A 24,780-nucleotide genomic window follows, 5' to 3' on the forward strand; every position below is an offset into this window, starting at 1 on the left:
ATTTTCCAATACCGTCTGTTACTGTGTAATGTTGAATTTCAGCTTGAGAAAGTCCCCCAGGACTTTCTGCAATACTGAGTCCTTCTGTTGGTGTTCTGGAAAGATGTAAGTTAATTCTGTTACTGGTTCCTAAGACTGGTCAGGTTTAACTTCTTGTCTTACTGTTTTATACTCCTGTTGCCACCAGTGATGCCCTCCTGATGTGAGAAATGAAAAAGAAGGCATCTGACAAGAACGTGAGGTCCTTCTGCCCCTACCCCATGCACCCCTGCTTTGAAGCCTGTGGTGGGGTTTTGGGGTACATACCTCGTGGCAAGTCGCACAGTGGCTCTGCTCATCTGTGTGTAGCTGTGCAAGTGCCAAACTTGTGAGGGATGGGAGTGGGCCAGCAAAGAGCTTTAGAGCTGCCTCTGGTTGTGTATCAGGCTGACCATTTGTAAGGGGCAGATAATGTACTAGAGCAGAGGAGATCTACAGCCTTGCTGGTGGTATGAAGACCTTAGCAGCCAGTTTCACGATTGTTGGACTCACGTGGACATGCTCAGTTTGTTTAGTTGAGCCAGTGGTTAAAAAGTGGTTTGTTTATACTTTCCCAGTTTTATGCTAATGATTTCTTCAGTGTCTCGGCTACAAACAGTTCTTTGAATGTGGATACCTGTGTCTTGCCTACTGAGCTATTTTAAAACTAGATGCTGGTGGAGAGGTTTGAAGTACAGCTGTCTTCTAGGCTTTTCCCCCTGCAAACAATAAGCTTTCTTCTTAAAGTTAAACATCTTCTTGTCACTTTGTGTCTATCAGAAACTTGCAGACCATGTTACGAATATTTTGAGAGCTCAGAGAAGAACAGAGTTCTCAATCCGTCCAGCCTGGGCTGCTTGCCATTGTCTTGTCCTGCATGTGTATCTTATGTGAAGTGATTTTTTTTTTTGGGGGGGGGGAGGTGTATATTTCTCTGTTTATATTTCTATGTATGCTTATGATGGAGACAGAGGGCAGGAGAATGAATATCTATAACCAGTGGGTGTGGTTGTCTAGACTCTCCGCTTACCTGTTGTGTTGGGGTTTTTTTTTCCTTTTTATTGTGGCTGAAACTTGAAGTCATCCTCTGAATGCAGGATAGCACTGGCATAAGTCCTGAGAACGAGCTTCAGATTTGTCTGAGAACTGAGTTGTTGAAAAGTACTGATGGAGGCTTTCTTTGTGTTGCTCTTAATTATCATTTCTTTCCCATTAACTAGAGACAGATAATTGAAGCTTAGCACTGGAAAGAACATTCTGTAGGAAACAGCCCTGCCCCAGGATGGGGATGAACTGATGACCCTGTAAGCTTTTCTAGCTCAAATTTCTGTGGCTTTTTCAGGAGGAAAGGACAGAAAAAGGACCAAGAACACTTTGAGACTTTATATCCATTCTCTGCTTAAATAAAGAGCAGACACACAGAATCATTTTTCCACAACGCTGATTGTGCTAAATGGGACTCTCCATTACAAGTAAAGTTACACTGATCTTGGGGATAAATATGAGGGATCTGTAAACAGCAGGGAAAATTCAATGAGCCTGAAATAAAAGTGTAGTCAGGCTGCATCGACAGACTCTCACAGGAGTGCATGCCAGCCTGTGCATGTAGAGCAGGATGTAAAGCACCAAACTGCTAATTGGAAGTCCCAGCGATGGAATTTGTGGGGGCATCTGTCATACCCGTCTCTAAAAGGGTGATCGCCTTGTCAGAAAGTAATAATTTGATAAGGGAAGCAGCATTTAGGAGACTGGAATTTTTGTTGTCGATCATTTGTAGAGAAGCTACTATAGAACAGAAGCAAAGGATGTAGAGAGGTAATATTTTTTAATTAAACTGGCTGATAGCATTACAGAAAGCAAAGAAGTTTTTGGACTCATGGACTGTGACTGTTTCCACTCCCTCCCTTGCGTCTCAGCCAGTCTAATAAAAGATGTTGCCTCTCCCTGTAAAATTCTTTTGTACCCTGGTTAATTGTGTGTATAGCAACCCTGCAAGCATAGAACAGCATGTTAGACACTGCTGCTGCCTTTGAAAGAAACCTGTTAACAGTCTGATTGTCTTTGCCTTCCTCCAGGTCGGATTCGTACGAGGAGACAGAGCTCTGGCAGTGCCACAAGCGTCACCTCAACGCCTGCTGATACCCGAGGCCGCAGCCGGGCTAAAGTAGTTTCCCAGTCCCAGCGTAAGAAGTGTTTTATTTCTGGGGTAGCAGAACAAATAGTTATTAATATGTTTCTCTTGAATTGTAGTAGCATCAGCTGAGGATTGAGCTCACTTCTAATAACATTTGGACATGTAACAAAACGAATACCCACTCAGCCAGCGTGTGCTCTTGCTGACAAATAGAGCCCCAAATCTGAGTGCTTAGTTGCTGCCTTTTTTTACCAGCTGTGCAGCAGAATTTCATGTTGATGTGATGTGTAGGACTAAGTAACTTGCACTGGGTCCCATGTGAGACACCCTCTGTGTCTGTAGCTGACTGCTGTCCTGGGTTCCTGCCCTGCCGAGCTTGCGCTTATGTGACTGTATTTCTGTATGTGTAACACATGAGCTGTCTAAAGTTAATGAGATGTGGCATCAGTTTAAAATATGACATTACCTATTTTGTGTAGATACGAGGGAGGTGGTTCTGCTCTCTGATTCACATGACGCATCTGTGCTGTCTGGCTTCCTGGCAAGGCATGGTTTTCCCTTAGGAGCCATACATATGGTGCTGCTGCATATTCGTCATGTGTATCTGAGGAGAATTTTGTCACTCAAACTTTAAAAGGAATTGGGGGGATGGAGAAAGCCACTCATGTTTTGAGGACCTTCAAGCTTGTGGGTAAGAGCAGGTGGGGTTTGTGGAAAGATGTCTTTGTTCTGAGGACTTGTCTTGCTTTGTACACCTATTTAAAAGCCCTTCTCTGTTCATTCTCTCATTGCTTTGCTCTGTCATGCTGGAGGGATGGAGAGGCAGTTTTAGCATTGTGTTAGGCTGGGAGAGCTGAAGAGAGAATTATTATATTCAGGATGGGGCCAAATGGAAGTCTTTACATTGAGGTCATGAAGGAATTTGGGCTTTGGTATGCTGATCTAAATTTGATTTCTTCAGTTTTGAACCTAAAACTGATTCAAAGCCAGAAATTACCTTTTTTCCTAAACTTATTTTGGTGAAAAATTACCAGATGAGACAAGTCTCAGAAGTATTTTAAGAATAGTTGAGTATCCAAAGGTTTCAAAAATTATGGGCTTAATTTTTTTATAGAATGTCTTATGAAGCTTTAGGATGGTCATATCTGAACCTGCTGCCTTGGTCTAGTGTGCTGAATTCTGTTTCCAGCCTAGCCCAACCAGATGTGATCTTTATCCTTAAGCCAAACATTGCATGAAATAACTTATTCAAATATAATACGGTCACAGGACCAAATTCTCCATGCCCACAGAAGATAACCCTGTTGCAATTTTGCAGACTGGGCTGGAGCGTAATTTAGAGCAGAACTTGGGTCTCCATGTGTTGGTTGACATTTAGCTAAGAAGCTGATCAACCTTGGGAAGTTGTTAGTTGCAGCTGCTTGTTAACTCACTGTATTCTGCAGAGGCTTTAGGATTGACATGTTTGTAAATAATTCTGTCTGTATTGTGTATAGCATAAACCGCATGCTGAACACTGTATTGTCTTACTGTCTTTTAATCCACTTTTTGCCTGTCCTTTGGTCTGCCCTCATAATCAAGGATCCAGATCAGCTAATCCTGCTGGTGGTAAGAAACGTTTTCCCTTTCTTGCTTTCTCACATTATTTCCTTCACATTTTTTAACTGCTAAGCTTTTAGCTTCCCTCACTCTCTCCTAACTATGAGACTTAAAAAGCATTTTCTTAGTCATAAATCCAAACGTGTATGGCAAGTGATGTTGCTTTCTCGTAGTAATCAAACATGATAAGCGTACATTTCTGCATATTGAAGCTGGCTCATTGCTGCAGCTTAAACCCCAGGTGCTAAATTCTTCTTACAGTTACTTCAGTGCAACCGTGCTGACATCAGTGAGATTGCAGCAGCATAACTGAGAGGAGTCTTGGCTTTTAGGATGTGGATGCTGTGTGTGAGACTCACATCTGTCACAAGTATTCTCACTTGTGGGGGGTGGGGAGCCAGCACCACGTGCAGTGTTGGAGTATATGATTTGATTGATTCAAAATGGCTTTGGCCAAAAAATTGGAGGGGGCAAGTAAGTTAAAATAATACATGTGTTATGGTATTGTCCATGAGAATAATAGAATTGCATATCTTCTTAAGATAGAACAATCTTGCTAGTCGTATTAGTATCTGGAACTGAAATTTTTGTGAAATGTGTAGATACTTTTCAGAAATAATCCAACATGAATATTAGTTCAGAATGTGAGGTTGCCCGACTGTTCTTACAACCTTTTGAAATATACTTTCCCTGCCTGTTTTAGCAAACAAATTGAATGTCAGAAATGGTAATATCAGCAATAAATTTTCAGTGACTTTTATATATCTGAAGAAGCAGAAAAGAGGCTTGAATCTATTAATCTCACAATTCTTTATGATTATTCTTTATGATCTTTAAACTAGCATTACTTTAATTTTCAAAAAACTTACCAAATGAAGATCCACAGGGAAAAAAAGGTATTATTCAGCTTATTGAGTTAGACAGCAAAACTATTTCAGATAGAAATATCTACTGCAGCTGTAATGTAAATATGTAAATAAACCTTGGTTGGTAGACTGTCTTGCAGACAACATGGCTTAGAAGAAATGTAAACTTGACATGGATTAATCAAACAGACAAGGGAAAATAAAACAGCCAGCTACTCAACTTGCTAAAAATTTTCTACAGCTGCAAAATAACTAAATAGCTTAGGTTTAGCCAATCAGAACTAAGTAAGCCAGCATCTCTACAAATGTGACAGGCTCACTTGGTTTTACACTTTATTGTGCTGATCTGCTGTTGCTGAGGTGGTATTTTTTAAATTTTTCCTTCACTGGATTATTGCAGGAAAGTAATGCCACCACTGCAGTATAGCACGAAGATGCCCGAGCTACTTTGCAGCAGGTTACCTGTGCCAGAAGCCAGCATGCTGCAGCACAGCTCTCCACACAGGCTGATCTGTGTTGCTTCGCGAGGAGGTGAAGCAGCCTGTGAATTCTGTGCTGTTGCAGCAAGGCTGCTCCTGGCACCTCCGCAGCTCACATAAAGCCAGCTGGGGTATTCATACTCCGTGGTGTCTGCTTTGGTGTTGATCCCACCTGCACAGTGTGGTTCATACAGGCAGGGTTACTGATGTCGAGTTTATTGTCCATGGGTTTTTCTCAATCTTTGTCGAAAGCCCATGGGGAACACTCCCATTAGTTATCTGAGTGATTTGGATCAAATGCTTAGAGCGAGCTGATTGTGTTTCAGTTTTGCTGTCAGAGTATTTAAAATCTTGGGGGTTTTTAATCGTTTTTTTCCTTATTTCTGGTTCTCTTCTAGCTGGTAGCCGGTCTAGTTCTCCGGGTAAGCTGTTAGGAAGCGCCTATGGTGGCCTGAGTGGTGGAACGTCCAGAGTCCAGCCAGTGCCATCATCTTCAGAGAAGCGCAGCAAGATCCCTCGGAGCCAGGGATGCAGTCGAGAGACGAGTCCCAGCAGAATAGGACTAGGTAAGAATAATCACGGCAGTGACATGCTGACCAGTGTGCTCGAAGGAGGGACTTTTCTGTTTACTAGGAAGCTGTTTGTGTTACTGTTGTTCTGAGTTTTTCAGCTGGTGAGTTAATGTGGTTGTGGTTTGTAGGAGAGCAATTTTAATTTTCCAGGTTGAGCTATAGTTTCAAAGTAGGCCTAAAGATGTCATGAGATGTCTTCTATTTGAAATTGAACATGAGCAATGTTACCAGATCAGGCAGCAAAACAGTTGTCATGAATAACCATCACAGCAAAAATATTTCTTTTCGCATCCACGGCTTAGTCCTAAAAAGAGTTGAGCAGTCTTTACGGTCAGTTGAAATCAAGGGCAAAAAGCACCTTCTTGGATTATTTTAGAAATTTTGCAGCTTAAATGGTTTGCCTCTGTCATCCTTAATATCTTGGAGCCGCTTTCTTAGACAGTATTTTAGACTTACGCTTTAATTGTTCTGCTTTCAATATTCTTGTCTCAGTGACGGTTATGTAAATATTCTATAATAGATTTTATTTTCAAATTTATCAGCAGACTCATTTTTTTAAGTCAGGTGAGTAGGCATCGTTATATATAAAATTTTGCATATCTGAATTGAGATGAAAAAGTATTCAGTGTGTTGTCTGAACAAGTAAATATGTTTTCATTTTCTAAATGGAAATATTTTCATAAGTTTGATGCTTATGTAGAGGAAAAACACTTTAAAAAATACTGTAACTAAATTATTTTATATCTCCAAAGAATTTACTAGTAGGTTGAAATTGATTGAAATTATAACCCTACTGTTGTCAATTACATTTTGAACTATTGCCTTAGCAATTGTATTTTGCATTTAAGCTACCTTTCTTTTTAGAGTGTGTTGTTAATAGAGAAGTATCTTATTCATTCTTCAAGTATATTGAAATGAATTTAAAGCACCTGAGTGCATATGCTGTTGTAAGAAAAGTCTTAAAAAATACTGCATGTTCATTGTCATTGTTTTTCCCAATTCAATGTTCTTCTCATGTCTGATCTATTTTATGACCTCTGTATGAATACATGGTGCTTTTCTGTTTGTTGCTTTTAAAATGTGAAGTGCCTCCCAAATATTGGAGGTAATTGTTCTGATATCACTCTGCAGAAGAACATTGGTTTTTAGGAGGAAACAAAGAATGATAGATAGTACCATCATGCATGCTTAAGCTGATCATCACGTTATGTGGTCTGATTTGAAACAGTCTCAAGCATCTGAAGGGAAATTGCCTTGTGTAAAATCCTCACTCTTGGGTTGCCTGCTTTCAGGTATATTACGGGAGCCTTGAATTCTCTTGAAAGCGTAATTTGTATCTCATTGCTCTGATGTGCTCCCTGTGAACACAGTTAGTGCTTGTTCTTTGGGAGTGGGAGAGAGCTCTGACAGATCTGTCAGGTGGGTGGCTTCCACCAGCCCCACAGATTGATGGCCACAGCCTGTTCTTTTGGGCTGTTAGGGGAACAGGAGAGTCTGACACTTCTGTTGCCCCTACCACTCAGTTGCAGAAATTCTGTCTCTTTATTGGATCTTGAAAATTGTAATACTGATTTGGATGGAGATAGCTTTTGAGCTGTTATCTTCATACCATTATTCCATTGTATTTTTAACATAGTAGCTAACAGTATTTCATGCGTTCATATTGTGTTGCTTCAGTCCCTGTCTTTCCTTGACATTTTTTTCATTTTTTCATTTCATTAGACTCCCACTCACCTTGGTCCTAAATACGTTGATAGACTTCTTCAGTGTCTGGTTCAAGAAGGTGCTTGAGCACACATATGACATCGAATGTACATTCAATACTTGAGGCTTTGTGGGATTATTTATGTATGTGATACACGTGTGCTTATCCCATGGATTGAAATATCTCTTAAGTCTGTGGTCACATTGCAGTGCAGCAGGTGTTGAACCATCGTGCAGATCAGACTGTTAGAAATGGATAATTCCTGGATCCTGTTCATAACTCATCCATTGACTTGTGTAGTTTTTGCAGGGGTGACTGGGAGTTGCAGCTGGTCCAACACTGCCTGTGCAAGATTAAACACACAGAGTGTGGAGCCTGTGTGCAGTTGGGCTTTATGCAGGAACCATCCACTGGAGTTTTTCAGACCCTTCTGGGGCATTAGGAAGCTAGTAAGAGCCTCTGCATGTGGATGCCTGTTAGCATCAGTACTTTGCTGCTAGCTTAGATTTCCATCATGACCACAGGTATCCCTGAAGTATGTTCCTTATGTATGCTGGAAACATTGAAGTAGTACATTGTTTCCCAAAAGGCAGCACAATGAGGAGCACCTGGCATGCTGAGGTCCTGCGCGGTCACCTCTTTGGCCCTGCTCTGTGCCGTTTTTCAGTTTTAAGTTTGCCTTTGCTGTCTGCTCAGTGGAGGTTTACTAGTGGTGATGCACTGTTGGGGAAGGAAGAGTATACTCAATCTTGAGCTTTTACTTGGGCCCCTTGAAGGAGATCTCAAAAAAGGTGATGTCCATTTCCCACGGATTGAAAGTTTATCTGCTTGAAGTTAATTCTGTTGTATGCTCAGCAGATTGTGTGGCACAGCTGGATCTGAAAGGAGAGAGATGCGATTCGAGATTGTCGTTCCCCAAAAAGTGGAGCAGGCACAGTGGCTATCAGTTTCACACAGCAGCACTCTTTCTGTGGTTTTACGTTGTGTGTGTTTATTGGAAAGCTGAAGGCAGTTCTTGACTTGCCTCTACTGGGTGTACCCCACTGCAGAGCTTTCCTTTGGTTGTTTTGGCAGCTTTTACAGGCTTTTTAAGATGCTTGTATTGATGTAAAGGAAGCGTCTGCTGATTTTTAGTCTCCACTTAAGAATCATTACAAATCACACCCTAATGAAATACAAGTTTCTTTGAAGTGGTAGATTGGTAAACAGGGAGACTATTGAGTTCTGCTGGTGGTATTTGCATCTGTTGGGTCCCACTGGTGTAAGACAGCCTAACAGTGTGTTTTAATAATGGTGTGAACCATATACAACTGCTCTTGTCTTTCCAGATGGAATTGGTAAAACTTAGACGGACAGTACATATCTAGAAAGTTGGGATTTTATTGAAAACAACCCACCTTTATCCTGTCCTAGGCTCTCAGTCCAGAGCGGCTGTGGATGTACTGTCTGCTTTCATCCTGCCTACTCCTTTTAATCAATTTTGCTACTCATTTGCTTAATTTCTGTCCAACTTTTGGGGGTTGGGAGTTCTGAAATCAAGACTTACATCTGTCTTCTCTGTCTTTGCTGCCTGTGCTGCAAAGACAGGCTGTGACAGTGTGAGAGACTTGTCCAAATGACAGCACTGCTGGCCCTTACTGCTGGCAGTGCCCGAAGAAAATACTCTGAGCAGCTGATACCCAGTCTTCCCAACACAGCACAGCTGTAAAAATGTGAGGCAGGTGCCTGGGAGTCCAACAGACTCATCATTCAGTTCTTTGCAGTCCATTCTTTTTTTTCCTTGCTTTTTTATTTGTATCCGGTAACATGCAAATATTTTGTTTGACCATTACTCATGAAGTATCCGGTGTTTGGTTTTGGGTGCTCTGTTTGTGCAGTCAGTATTGTGCTTCATCTGTGGCATTGTCCTACTAGTCTGTTCTCATGCAGTTAAAGTGCATTTTCATACTTCATGCTGCTGCTGTTAGCTGTTATGGAAGGAGAATGTACTGTGTGCATCCATTCATTTTTTTAATCATTCACATCTCTCCCTCTCTAAAGAGCCTTTGCCAGTTTTAGTAGGGTTGTATTATAGAAAAGATTGACAGATCTTCTCTAATTAAGAGAAATGACTGCTTGTGCAAACCTGATGTGAAGGCTGCCATTATTTACATATAAGCATGAGACCCAAGAATGAGAAGTTTGCTTCCAGAGAGTCCTCAATTTCAAGCAAGTATTTGTGTGGAAGACTTCAGTGTGTTATTTTAACCTGTAGTTCACCTGCCAGCTTTTTTCCTTGTACATCTGAGGTGGGATTATTGTACACGTGGACCCTAATTTCATCCAGTTCACATAATTTAGTTTGTTTTATTTATTATAAGACCATCTAACTCAGAAGTTTTAGACATTATGGTGATCTAATCAACTTGGTCAATAGCTCATCCTGTGTTGTCTGACATCAAAGGTCAACCATCAGAACCATTAATTCATCTGAGAGATATGAGCTGGGTTTTGCAAAACTGGGAGGGATTTGACAAGCCAAGAATCTGGCAGTAGTCTATATTTGAATTTTAAAGCCTAAATATGAAGGTTTCTATTTTGTTCTGTACTGTTTTGCTTGAAAGGATACTAATATATCCAGTGTATATGAGCCCACAGAAGCACTGTAGGGGAATTTCATTAGCTTGAGTCTAGGCATTTAATTTCTGTATAGAAACCAATGGAGATTTATAAGAATATTATATATATTCTGAAGCATGCAAATAGCACTATTTTTAAAATACGAGGATACTGTTAAAATATTAGTATAAAGCAGGTTCATCTTACGTATATGTGCCTCTGCTACATTGCCATCAAAGCTGGTAGATCAGATTTTACTCTGCATGAGAAAATTCCTTAAATGCTTTTCTGAACACTTAAAACATGCTACTGCCTTTTCAAAACAGCAAACGAAACCCCTCTTTAATCATTAAATTCTTCAAGGTAAACTCATGGCAATTAACTGCTATTCCTTTACCTAAGAAAACTTTGTATTCTCTACCAGGCATAGAGTTTATTAAATAACTTTCTGCAAACAGCTTTCATATCAAAATGACAGAATTTGCAGAGGAATCATCGAGTTTTAGATACTCAAAATGCTCATTTTATAAAATCATAAAATTCAAATCCTTTATGTTAAACAACCTGCTAAGGGCCTAACTCTGTTTTTCCTACTTGGACAAAACTGCAGCTAAACAGTGGGATTGCTTTTTACTATGAAAGCAGCTTAATCTTCTATCTTCTACTGTGCATTTGGCCAAATGAAGAGTGTGCATATGATGAGTTCCCGTGACACAGCTGGTAGACAGGAGCCTTAATTAGGCTGTGGGAAATTGAACACTTGATAGCTGCCAGACCAAAGATAAGAGTCTTGTTGATGCAGGGTTTTGTCTAAGGAATATAGTTTAAAGCTCCCCTTAAGTGTGCATATGTCTCAACACGTGTGAATATAAAACCATAAGTATAAGGTTTTAGAATTGTTTGAAGAGGAGAAGTTAGCTCCTGTTAAAGATCTGAAGCTTGCTACTGCCTTAAAATTCAAACCACTTTTTAACCTGTCTTTCAGATATTCAGGTTCTAAATGCTTTTTCCCAGTATCTTTCATTGGAGAAAAATATCTCTGCAAGTCTGTACAATACATACACCTGTTTTCCTTAGGATATTTGTTCATGGCAAAACTACCTTGTTAAAGGCAAATCTGTGTAAAAATAGCTTATTGGTATTGTGACTACTTTTAAAAATTTTGACCTGCTGCTTTGTTCCAGAAGGGTGTTTATCTTATAATTAAGGAAAAAATATTCCAGAAGGGTTTCTTTCAGACTCACCTGTTTTGCATGTTTTGTAACAGTAGAGCTCCCCTAAATGATTGAAGATTCCTGCTCTACTTGAATAACAAAATTTGGATTGCTTAAGAAAAAAGCAGACTGTCAACCAGATATTTAATGCTGCTGAAATTTCACATCACAAACACAGCTCAGCATGTAAGGTAGTTGGTTTGTAAAGAGCCTGAGCAAGCTGCTGCAAATCATAATTACTAATGTAATAATTACCGTAACTAACAGAAATGTGAATTGACTTTGAGCTTTTTGTCCTCATTAAACTTGTTCACCTTCTCTGAAACTCTCCATGCTGCATGCTAGCACGGAGCAGTCGTATCCCCCGACCCAGCATGAGTCAGGGGTGCAGCCGTGATACCAGCCGTGAGAGCAGTCGAGATACAAGCCCTGCTCGGGGCTTTCCTCCACTTGGTGAGTACATGTAGGCATTGGAGCTTTAAGGGTCGATATTTTTTTCCTTTTTCCCTTGTTCTGATTGCCCTTTCAAGACACTGCCAGGCGGAATGAGCTTGTTTCCTGTCCTCTGTTGGATTTCTGACACACTCCCCATTTCCAACCCTGTTTCCCTTCTGTTTTTTTCTGCATGCTTCAATTCTGGTTCTCAGCATTTCACTGTTAGCAGGAAAATAGTTTAGTTTGAACTTCTGTAATTTTTAGCTTCATAAAATCAGCTTGTATAGGCTGCTCTGCTTCACTTTACAGCACTGATGGAAATGTATGGGAGAGCAAGCCTTCATTTTCTAGGTCACAGTGAAGTAGCTGGTAGCATCATAGCCTGTTGTTGAGTGACTCCATTCATGTTTCTTACAGCTAGGTAGAGTAACAGTATACAATTTTTATACTAAATCCTTCAGTAGAGATAGAAGCTCTTTTTTTATAGAAGTTTTACTCGACATTGTCAATCATCAATGAACAAGTTGCACATGCCATTTTGTAGGAAACATTTTCAAGCAGCGTAAAATTATGGAGAGGCTGAGGTTTTAAAGGAACATCACTAATGGGCAGCTTAAGTGTACAGTACAAATAGAAAATCTCATTACACTTATCACATGCAGAAGTTTTTCTGCACAGTGCTGCAAGCAGCAGGATAGTTAATGTTTCTGATCAAATACCATATCATATATTCAACCAAATACATTACTTGTTGTATGCAAGACTTGTCATCTCAGACATGAAATATAGTTGATTTCCAGGCCCTCTCATTTATGTAGTAATTTCATAGCAGTGATATTAAAAGTGAGAAAGAAGCTCTTAAAACCTTCATCAAGGCTGAAGAATGGTATTACAGGATCTGTTTTGCACATAGTGACAAAAACACAGGTATATGATGTAGTGTGTAAGTGGAACATAGCATTTTGAGCTTAATTCTGCAACTTCAATAGTGAGAAAAGGCTATGAAAAATAGAGACAGATGGGAAAAATTTTTCTGTTTTGTTCTCATACTTGATTAATATACTGTACTTTAATCTTTTAAACTTACACAGATGTTGTCATTATTGATTTGTCCATCAGCACAGAGGCTGGTTGTCTTCATCCGTATGAAATCATTGGCAAAAATCCCATTGATTTCAATGGTGTAGAGTGGAATCTTCAAGTTAATACTAGAGGGGCTTTTGGGTTCTAAACTTCATTGTTGTGAGCTATATTGAGCTATAAAACAATCTATTTGCATTATCTGTAATATCTCAATTTTTGGTGAAAAATGGGAGGACTCAGCATTCAGAACTTGGTTCATAGCTCTTTAAAATAAATAGATGACCTTTTTATTGATTAAATGAAGCAACTGTAGCTTGTTTTTGTAGTTACCTGCCTAGCTTCAATTTTGGATGAAGTTTTTTTCTCCAGCCAATGTGTCTAAGCAGGTTGGATTTCAGGCTTAACTCGTCAGTGTTCTATGCCTTTGTGCTGTGTTCTGTTTATTTTATTGGAAATATATTAATTGAAATACTATCTTGAGCCCTTGTTCTGAAAAATAAATGCAGTGTACCAGAATCACAGTTGATGTTAGTTTCATACATCACCACGACAACTGAGACTGATTTGTACACTGCCTATAAAATTTCACTTATATATGTCTATTACACTGTTTGTAACAAACTTTATTGGGGGGGAGGGGGGAGGGCAGGTCATTTCATCTTAGCTCATGATATTTATTTACCTGAAGATTAATGACTTTCTAGAAATACATTGTTATTAATCATTAAGGTAACGTGGGGAGGAAGTATCAATATAATAGTAACCCAATATAGTTGTTACCCTATTGTCTTTTTTCTTGTGTTTTCATTGAAGTGCTTTAAGCTCGAAAATGTTCATGAACTTGTTAATTATGTAGTGTGTAATTAATCTGAAAAAAATGTATATATGTCAATTTAAGCCAAAACAATATGATTCTATTACAGTATTTCTAGAACCCAGTTAATCTACATTAATGCTAAAATAATATAATCCTACTGTGCATGGTCTATTTTTGCTCATAAAGATTAACTTGTATATTAGTGAATTATACTTAAGCTAGTTACATGTAAACAACAGGATTCTTGCATTTAAATGGTATCATGGTCAATGTCAACCCTGGCATCCTGACCTTGCAAATTGCTCTGCTTTGTTTTGGGGCTGCCGTGCAGGTATGCATGTCTGTGCACCAAATGTCTTGCTTCCTGTTAGGGAGCACCAGTGAAGAGTTCCTCTGCACTCAGCCTCCTTGCAGAGATGCGCTTTTTTTGTTGGGTTTTTGTTTGGTTATTCCTGTTTCTTCATGGGTCTCGATCTTATAGTGACACCCACAAGGGCACAGTGGATGGCTCAGGAGAAAGCAGTTGCGAGCTCAGAATCTTAATTGTGAGGTTCAGTCCGTAATCCTGCATTGATCCTGCAAATCTTTCATGACTGACTTATGGTGTCAGTGGGATTGTTCTCTTGAATAAATGCATGTGTTCTCCATAGTTTAAGACCACATTGCATATTCTGTGTAGATTTTAGTCAAGCTCTCACAGCTGGGGAAAAAACTTAAATTTTCTTTTTCTCACTTTGCTGATTTCTATTTTGTAATATTAGTATTTGTGTTTATGAATGTTTTGCCTGAACAGGAGACTTTTTCTACTGCACATGGTATATACATAATTGACAAATCCTATTTGTATTGGAAGGTGATTCTGCTTTATTTTTTCAGTTTATTGACAGTGCTAGTAATGATATTAAAGCAACAAGGCCTTCAGTGAGTCTGTGGTGATGAATTGCTCAAATAAGCAATCAGTTTCTTGGGTCAGTTGCTTTGAGCTAGGTGAGCATGTCATTGCTAGAGACAGGCAAAACCTCTTTAGAGAAACTAAATTTCTGTAATTTGGAAATGGCTGGACCAGCTTTCCATTTGTTGTCATAAAGAACTCACCTCTATGCTGAATCCAAGAACTGAAAACCTCTCTGAAGGGATTTTGTGCTTGATGTGCTGCTGACAACTGGGAATTGAAGTGGTAGCTATATTTGGCTTCAGCTCTTCTGCTACTGTGTGTGCTTTGTTGCTATTAACAATTTGTATACGTGTGGCGTATTTCTAGATGGGCGTATGGTGTGCATATTCAGATTATCTGTGCACGTCCATACTTAGATTCAAGAAACATGTATGCAGAATTTGTTAAAAGCAAGAGACTTTTGGTAGTAGCAACAGCTACGATACGTGTGTACGTGTGTTTACTTGAAAAAGAAACCCAAGCCAAAGACATATGCAGTGGTTGGCTGACTTCCCTGTATGACTCTTTCTACTTATGTTACTCATTTTCTTTGTTAGCGTTGTTTTTTTATGCATAGGCTAGAATGTTGTGGAAAAATACCTGCAAGCACAATTCCTAACCATTCGTCATGGCTTCACTTTGGGGTTTAGATCAGATACATCTAAATCCTACTCTGTAGTTATGTGCTCCACGTTCTCATGATGGCCGTCTTCCAGATCTGTGGGTCTGGAATGTGACTGATGTGCACTGGGGTTTTTTTGCTGAACTGCACTGGGTTTGGGACTGTTACAAATGAGTTTTGTCATGCATCGTGTTTACGGTCATGGGAGAAAGCGGGAGGGAAGCTACAGACGGAGGCGTCGCTGTGGGGCTTGCACTGTATCTGTTATGCATCCATACACAGCGTCATTTCCCTGTCACTATGAAACACCTTTACCGGTAGCGGTCACACGCATCCCCTTTGGATTGTGGCATTTTCTGTCTCGGGTTAAATGTGTGTTAATCCTGTGGGTGTTGCCATTCCTTCTACTTGCAGCTTCTCGACGTCATTCCAGGTCCACTAGTGCTCTCTCCACTGCTGATTCTGTTGGGCAGTCAGGTGAACAAGCGCTAACTGCATGAATCCGCTTCTTATACGTAGTCTTGTTTTACACCATCTTAACATTTGCCGTCATGTGCATCAGCCAGCACTTGGCATGTGCTTCTCACCGCTATGGGGCTTTCAGTTCTGTTTTTGTTCAGTGTGGCTTTTTGTTTTGAATTTCATTTATTGGATGTTTTTAATTTTATGTATTTTAGGAACATTGTGAACAGTGTTTAAACAAAGGGTGATCCAGGGCTTTCTCAATTCTCCTGTAAATTGGATCAGTTGTGCAGCATGGGCTAAATCCTGACTGATGCAGAGTACTTGCAACTTCTGTTTACATTTTCTCTTTAGCAGTGTAGCAGTTCCCAATGCCTAGGACTGGATCCCAGTGGGTTTTATCCCATTTATTACTAAATATTCTGGACTCCGGTCTCTGTTAATGAAAGTTCTTTGTGGGATCCTCTCCAAAATACACAAGACCACCAAGAATTAAGCACCCGATGTGCTTTTAAAATGAACTTTGGAACATAACACATGCTGATCCATCCTTCATATAATTCTGAAGGCCTCTCCAAAGTGCATGGAAGTTGTTGAAAAAATGATGCCCTTAATTTCTCTGGGCTTTGCATCAGAAGACTAATGCTTACATATAATGAGAAAAATCTGCAGATTCCAGTTGCTTCTTTCCCATCCCTGTGCTGGATTCGCAGTTGTGGAGAACCTGTAACTTCCTCTGAAATCAGGATATTTCACTGGGAGTCTTCAAAAAAATTAATGAGGGCTGCTAGCTTGGGACAGTATACTTTGTTGTGGGGACAAAGATGATATAGAAGATGAGGGCTTCAGTGTTTTCTTGGAGGCTAAAATTGTATAAGGAATTAGTGATACTGAAAGTTATTTAATTAACCCCCTTGAGGTAGGGAGTGAAAAATATTCTGTTTCTCTTAAGTCTAGTTAAATGACTGTCACTTAACTAAAACTCTCAAAACATCTCCCTTATCAGGTTACTTGGCAGAAATGATGCAAGCTGATTTGACTGGCATTCTTCAAAGTAACAATTTGAATCTGTATTTAACAAAAGTAATTGGAAAGATTTATATAAATACCTTAATTGTAGTACAGATTTAAGCTCTGTTTGCATTCAGCTTCCTGTGATAATTGAGCTGTGCTTGGCTCCTGTGGTTTGGTACAAAGCAAAATCAAATTCTGTATGGTTACCAATGTCCTGAAGAAGACCAAAATCTCCCTAAAAATGGCAAAATCAGGCCAAAAATGGTCACTGGGAATTTTCACCAAGTTTGTAACAAGTGTAATGAATCTAGCCAGGGAGACGTGGGAATGTGGCCAGAGTATACTCTGCTTATTTCTTGCCCAGTAACATTGGGCTTACCTGTACTGGTTATTCCTGGAGCCACATGTGTTCCCAGCCCCACATTAGAGATATGCTGATGTCTCTCCTAAGGTCAAACTTCTGCACTCAGGTATGGCAACAGTGTCTTGAGGAGAAGCCCAGAGTGACTTGGGTGTTATGAATTTAAAAATCACTGAAAGAAGTATTTCAGAAAATTCCTGATAGCCATGGAGACAGATAAAAGCCAGCATGCCACACTGTACTTAATTTGTTAAAAAAGCTCAGTTTTGTTTCTTTATGCTGGGTGTTTAAACTGATCTACAACTGAATTATTTTGTCATTCTGTTCTTCATTAAAAATAAAACAAACTATCTTCCCTTTTCTAATGTAATACTAAATTTACATGAAAACAAATGACAGTGGTAGTTTTTGATGCTATGTTATTTCAAAAGTTAAAGCCAAATTCTCATCTCAGTAACACTTAAGTGATGTCATTGAGTTGGGTTTAAATATAAAACCGAGTCCAGAACTTGTCTCAACATTTACAGCCCTTGTACTGTACTAGATATCATTTACACTTAGGAAAACACTTGTCTTCTGTACATCTTTCTAGTGTATATCTCTGTAGTAGTGACTTTAGTTTCAATCTGACCTAATGCATCTTCTCTGTGCTTCTATTAAGAGTGTACAGATCTTTCCATTTTAGGGATGAAGTACTCTTTCACCTAAATATTTGAAATCATTCTTCAACACAAGTGCATTAAAAAAGGGGATAGTAATAACACATACAACTTTTATTTCTTTGTGAAATGTCATGATTTGATTACTTTTTGGCAGTAGTTCTAAGAAGTTTGTTTATTTTTTTCCCCTTGTAATGTGTTTTGTAGAAAACATGCTTTTGTTGTAATCAGAAATGTCTCGTCTGGGTACATAATTCTGAGAAACAGTAAATTTTGATAGATAACACTTCTGTTTGAAATAAATACTAGTCTTTAGTTGTTTTTTTTCCTCAAAATACTTTAGATTTTAAAAATCTTCCCTATTTCCCCTCAGGATCTTAAGCCTTGTCACAGGTAAAGTTTTGGAATTAGGACAGTAGACTGGCAAACTTCAGTCTCTGATTTAAATTCTGCATGTCAGTGTGAGCTAAATCCTTAAAAGATATTTCAGTGCAGTAGGTTTTTGAAGAAGAAAGCAATGAAGTTTTGTGATAAGTGCAGTGTTTTCCCAAACAATACAGTAAGCTGCTGAATATCACTTTTGACCTCAGTTTTGTGGAAATCCACAATATAGTTACGCATTTTGATAAATGGTATTTTTCCTTCCTTAAATTAAATATACATGAACTAACAAAAGACCCATGTGACTTGATCCCTCTCTTGCTGCTTGATGACTGCTTCCAGTGTGGATCAGCTGAAGGTCTATTAATGGGTTCATGCAGCTTGATTCGTGCACCACTGAATTTGCTGGCAAAGCTCTTATTGGCACGTGTGGGTGCAGGGGACAGAGGTGTAGGGTATGTCCCAGAAGAGATATTCCCAGGCCTTCTTGAGCAAAGACAAGCCCATGTGGCAACAAAAACTTGGAATGTCAAAACCAATCTTTTTCTGCTTACAGTCCAGAGCCAGAATCCCAGTAATACGGTATCTGATCTACTCCTGTATAGAAGGACTGTGCTGCCAGAGCCTGGCCTGTGGTACTCAAGTTACTGATTCTGTCATATCCCTGCTATCCTTTCTGAATTTAGCCTTTGCCCAAAGAAACTAATTTCAGTAACTTTTTTGGTAGACTGGGCAAATGAAACTAGTTAGTATTTGGAGTGTAAATGCCATTTTAGACTGAATCCAGTTGCTTTGGATGCCATTGAGAGCTTTGCCATCAAATTCAAAGGGAGAAACATGATATTGTTTGAATGAAAAAATCAGTTTTGATATGTCAGAGCTTTTAAATGGCATTTAAACTGCTTCGCAGGAACAATAATAAAACAAAAATTGGAGTCACTTCACAAGCAAATAATAAACCTTATATTTATAGTGTGGGGCGTAGGGGGATATTCTACTGGTTAATCAAGCCTTGAGGTATAAAATAGGCTAATCTGATGCTGCTAGTCTTGCATCCTTGCCTGAGAAAAAGCTGCAGGATGGATGAGTGCTCAGGTATTAACATGTTCTGACACTAGGCACCATCCTGTCTCTCTGAAGTTAATGAGAGGCTTTCTCTTAATTTCTGAGTGCCAGATTGGGACCGGCATGTCTGCCTCTGACATTAAAATAAAACTTTGAAACAATTTCTTTGTAAAAAGAAACACAAAATAGATACCCTGCTTCCCAACTTAAAAAAAGAAAAAAAAAAAAGTTGCCCTGAGGATCCCAAATTGTCTCTGGGGCCCAACAAACAATAGTTTATTTCTTACTCTAATGGCAAACTCTCTAGAGCTGTGGATAAAAGAGTGTTTAATGGAAAAGCACTGTGAGTTCCCAGAGCCCGTGGGGAGAGCTGCTTGGGCACCTGATTAGGATTCCAAGTGAATGTGAATTCATTTAACAATCCCTTTCAATGTTGTCTTTTGTGCAGACCGGTTTGGACTCGGACAGCCAGGCAGGATGCCTGCTTCTGTGAATGCCATGCGAGTCCTGAGCACAAGCACAGACCTGGAGGCTGCTGTGGCCGATGCACTGGTAAGAGGAAAAATACAAAATGCTTCCGACACCGGAAAGTGGCTTGAAGTTACCTGTACGTACGTTCTCCTCTTTCTAAATAGCTTTGTTCTGATTGTGCCAGTGCCTGATGCTGTAGAGTTAGTTACAATTTTGGTTTTTTTGTCTTTGGGTATATAGGCAGCAACATTTGTTTCCTTGTTTCATGTTAGTTCTCCACAGTTGTTATCAAACAGAGCACTGTGGTTCAGTGCTAAAGCTGCAGGATGGGCTGAATCATCTGTTTGTCTTTCACTTGGCTGTCAGAGGATGTACACGGCACTGTGGGGGTGCTTGGCACCCATGGAGTGAGAGATTTCCCTCAATCCCGTTACCTGCGTGAAGACTTTGTCAGAAAAACAGTCTTCTCTGTTAGTGTCGATTCCTGATCAGGTTTCAACAAGAACGGAGAATTTCACAAGTTCCTGCCCTTTGTTATTTGCACCTGGCTAGGAACTCGGATCAGTTCATAACTTGGCTTGCCTGTAATCGATACCATCTCATGCAGTTAAATTAAAGTGTATGTATCTAGTTTGCTGCTAGTACTTTCAGCGCATTTCCAAGTAAATTTATTCTTATTTTTAAAAATTTTATTGTCCTGTATAATCTTGCTGTACTATAATATGTATCTGGCTAGAACCCATAAAGTGTTTTCTGCTATTCAGAAGAGAAATTTTAAGATAAGCCTTTGGATATACCTTGAGTATTTGGAGGAGAGAGGATGTGTAGAGGCAGGAGCAATTAATTGTGCAGTGTTAGTTGGGTACCAGCGTACCTTGAGTCTTCTCCAGCTCTAGACCTGAGCTGAGGGGAGGATTTCCTTATGTATCTTGAGACAGATATCTCAGATCCCTCTTTATGGAGAATGAACCATGTCCCCAGGGTTTGATACATGTCCATCTCCATTTCCTAGTTAACTTTCGCTAAGGATGACTAACATTTTCCTTTTCATATTTGATTATCACCCAGCTCATGTCACCTCTATTTCTAGATGATTATTAAAGCGCTCCTAGAGAAATGTCACTTTTACAAAATCTGTCTTTCCATTAAAAAAAAAAAGTGAATAATACAAAGGTAGGACAATATATAATAGATGGCACTGTTGCATTTAGTGGGCTGAATCATTAGTGGACATTTTCATTAGCAAATACAATAGCTTGTGAGCCAGCTTCTGCTCTCAGCTCCTCATATTTGCTGTCAGAGAAGTTCAGGGCATAATTATATGTGATGGTTTGCCTGTGTAAATGTAATCAGGCTGTATCACTGAATGTGAGCAGTTGCTGAATACAAGTTTCTTGAGGGAGAAGAGGGTCACAGTGTTTCAGTTCACTGCTGATCATTGTGATCTCTTTGCGTGTGACTTAATCTTTAGCTAGACTGAGAGAGTTCTCTTTTAAATATTTCAGTCTTTTAAACTAAATAACATTATACTGGAATGTTAAAATCTTAAAGGGTTGAACACTTAAAAGGGAAATCCTTAAGTCTAGCTGGAAACCAAGTGGTGCTGCTGACTTGGTTGATCAATCTGAATTTGTATGGCTTTAGGGGATGCAATGTGATCTTGTTGTCCCCTTCCTTCCCACCACCGCAAGTTGCTCTTTTTCTTGGTTGTCTTTTCACAACAGGCAATTTACAAGTTCTGTTCAGGCTCCTTTTGAGACAGTAATGTGATGCCAGCTTTTACCCAGCAGCCTTGTTTTCAGAGGAGTATTCTTTTTCCTCTAGTAGGAAATGAAAAGAACTTCTCCAAAGATGGCTTCAGCCAAATACTTAGTTTAAACAAAACACAGTGGGTCATTTTGTGACCTCTACTCCCTGTGTACAATTCCTGTTGCATCCTCTGCTTCTGTTTGAGAGCTGGACTTGACCTAACCCCCCAGAGTCTATACCAGGAATCAGTGCTTGGATCTGTTAGAAGAACTCAAAGGCTGATGGAAACGTTGACGTTAAGTAAGGCCTTTAAGCCAGGGGTGCCAGCCAGGGGGTCTTAAAAGAAGCTAAGCTTCAAAAAAGTGTGGTGTAAGAACTGCAAGTTGAAAGAGAACATGGTTAAGTGAAGTTGATTAAATGTGCTGTACTGTAGATAGTGGTTTCCTGACATCAGAATTTCTTTCCAAGACTCTAAAGCCAAATGATACTAATAATATGTGGGGAAATAAATCATTACCAAAAACTCTGGTATCTTCCAGAGCAGTGTTTCTGAAAAAAGAGGTTCTGTATATAGATCTGTCATTAAAAAAAATAGCAGCGTTTCTGAAAAGTAAGCAAAGAGGTGCTGTGTATAGATCTGTTTTTAAAAAACTTATTAACAGATAATCTCACTTCCAAGCTCCCTAATGGAAATTGCAGGCTATATGAGTAGTGCAACAGTTAGGAGATAAAGTCAGGCGTTATTATACCCACTTTTATTTTGCGTAAACTGTATTTTTTTTAATTTGCTAAGACGCATTTGCTATACATTTTTGTTGCAAAAACAAACCCTACATAAGCTTCTGACATAATTCTCTATGCTTTTTCCCACCCTTCAATATTTTCCTGCCTACAGCTCTTAGGAGACTCCAGGAGCAAGGTACTAGTGCTTTCTTGACTTTTTATTTCTACTTTCCAACTTTCCCCACCCTGTTGCTAACGCCCATAATACTGCACTTGAGTTAATTTCTACGCTTCAAATCCTGCAGTCCTAGTGGAAGCAAAACTCTGCTAGCTTCACAAGTCCAAGAACTGCAGGACTGGACCCTGGAAGGAATTCTGTAGCAAACACTTCAGAATATACACAATCTTTTTCTGATACATTGTCTTATCAATCCTGTTCTGTTAAGGTTCATTTAAGAGTTTGTTTTGTAGTATAGCATACAATTGGTTTTGCTACCATAATTATTCTAATATCCCTTCTGTAAGGATTGAGGTTGTCAAAGATGTATGTAAGGGAATCAGGTCCTCCAATGCCACGCTATGGAATTGAGTGGGATTTGAGTATTTAACTCCCTTAGCAGCCTCTGGAAAAATCCTAGCCCAAACTAACAGAGAAATTGTCATCTCCTATATCCTAGTGCATTTCTAGAGTCACTTCGTTATCCATATCAAAGTGACTGTGCATGCCAGCACAGATTCCTTCAGCTCTTTCTTCCTTATCTTTTTTTTTTCTTGAAGTAGAGACTGTATCATCATAGAATCTATAACAATGGAACTGACCATTATTGTCTATAAAACAACATATGTTTTCATTACCAGTAGCTAATTCCAGAGGGCATAAGCATCTTGCCTTCATGCTGGGGAAGGCAGGCCCTGGTCCCCTTGGTCACTCAAATAGTCTCATTGAAATCAATGGGATCTGTCTTGCTCTACTGTGAGAGGTAAGCAGGCAGTGTTGGTGACGTCTTTAAAACACTTGTCACTATAACAATAGCATTAGTCTCCCTTTTAGTGATTACGGATAGAATGTTTTTCTTCTAGCATTGGTGTAACATATGTATACCTTACTAAGTCTGAGTTTCCCCTTTTCCAGAAAAAGCCAGTGAGAAGAAGATACGAACCCTATGGGATGTACTCCGATGATGATGCTAACAGCGATGCATCAAGTGCTTGCTCGGAGCGCTCCTATGGTTCCAGGAATGGGGGCATTCCACACTACCTGCGGCAGACTGAAGATGTGGCCGAGGTCCTGAACCACTGTGCCAGCTCCAACTGGTCTGAAAGGAAAGAGGGACTCATAGGTCTTCAGAACTTACTGAAAAGCCAGCGGACACTGAGGTGACCTTGATAGTTTTATAGTGTCAGTCATTCATGAGAGATGACTATAGTGAGAAGTCAGTAACATGCATGTGCCTTATGGAGACAGATAGTATATTTCACAGTTGTGAAGGCTTTGTCTCCACAATGTGGGCCTTTAATTACTTTTGGAAAAATTTCTGCTATGTCATCAGTATAATTTGTGTTAAATTCATAGCAGTAATGTACAAAGGGTTCAGGTAAGCATGCTATCTTTTAGCCTTCCTCTGTCTTGTGAAGACTTCCAGTAATAGGTGCTTGTTGCATCACAGTGAAATTCCCACAGTGATGGTATTGTAAATGCACTCAAAGGGTGGTACCGTTTTTACATTAGTCTGTTTTGACGTTCAATTTTTTTTTTTTTTTCCCCAGCAACTTAGCTGGTGAAGCGAGCACTCACTGTACTTATTCTAAAACGACTCAGGGTGTGTGTCTTTCAAAGATGAGATCAGACGATGCTCTCATATGATGGTTTTACTTTGATTCTTTATGAAGGCTGTGTTAGGTGTAATTATAGGTATTATTTGTAACTCTTGAAAAATCTTATATCAGAAACTTGAGTCTCCTATAAATGATGTAGCTTATGGTAGGAGAGGCAGACCTTTTTCCCTTGTTTAAAGCCACATAAACCCTTCAAGCACCTTCGGCATGTCACACATTAAAACAGATCTTAGAATTACCCAGTAGTCTTGTGGAAACTTCATATGGCCACAGGTCACATTAACTGAAGTCAACTGGCTCTCAGGCCATAGGCTTTTCACCTTTAGATTATGGTGAAAGTATTTGGAAACAAGCTGTTTATCTCTCGGCTCCTTTGAAGATAACATTCACAAATAGCTGCGATGTTTTTGTTTTCCTGTTATGAATATTATGTACTTAAATTATGACCAAGTTTATAAGTGGTTGTTGTATCGTTTATAGCCTACCTACTTGGATTTGTGCAATTGCTGCCATTTTAAAAGGCCTTCAGAGTAGCTGAAAATATTTGATGGTTCATATTAACAGGCTGAGTGAATATATACTGAGAGCAGGCCTGGAAAGGTTATTCTCTTGCCATCATAAAAATATTCTAGCACTTCACATGAAGTGGTGCAGTCCTTAAGTGGGAAGTGCTACAGGTTTTTGATAATGAATAGTTAGAGTCTCTAGATCATCAGAGATGCTTTTTGATGTGGTCTGTTTACAAGTCTTTTAAAATATACTTCACACATGTATGCTGTCTTTTTTCTTTTTCTTTATTTTAACAAACTGGAAAAACTGTGGCACTTCATATACTTGTATAAAAGAGTTGGGTGAGACTTTGATTTTGCCGCAAAGGTGTGTGAGGATTATAACCAAGATGTTGAGTGCTGCTGGGGATAGTTCCAAGGGAGGAAATGCTGAGAAGGTTGGATGATGGGCTGTTTATCCAGATCAGTAGCTCT

At 39.4% G+C, this 24,780-nt stretch overlaps 1 protein-coding gene across 1 annotated transcript in view; it reads left to right on the top strand.

The window, feature by feature from the left end:
• The window catches only part of CLASP1 (cytoplasmic linker associated protein 1), a 189,013-nt gene that overhangs the window by 112,048 nt on the left and 52,185 nt on the right, over window positions 1-24,780 (top strand). Inside the window, exons 21-28 of the mRNA XM_074828769.1 lie at window positions 2,094-2,201; window positions 3,734-3,760; window positions 5,495-5,662; window positions 11,531-11,638; window positions 15,491-15,553; window positions 19,467-19,570; window positions 22,134-22,157; window positions 23,094-23,338. Coding sequence (XP_074684870.1) covers window positions 2,094-2,201; window positions 3,734-3,760; window positions 5,495-5,662; window positions 11,531-11,638; window positions 15,491-15,553; window positions 19,467-19,570; window positions 22,134-22,157; window positions 23,094-23,338 — 847 coding nt within the window. The remainder of the gene's footprint in view (window positions 1-2,093; window positions 2,202-3,733; window positions 3,761-5,494; window positions 5,663-11,530; window positions 11,639-15,490; window positions 15,554-19,466; window positions 19,571-22,133; window positions 22,158-23,093; window positions 23,339-24,780) is intronic.

This window comes from Strix aluco, chromosome 6 (genome assembly GCF_031877795.1).
Source record: "Strix aluco isolate bStrAlu1 chromosome 6, bStrAlu1.hap1, whole genome shotgun sequence".
NCBI classification, from domain to species: Eukaryota; Metazoa; Chordata; class Aves; order Strigiformes; family Strigidae; genus Strix; species Strix aluco.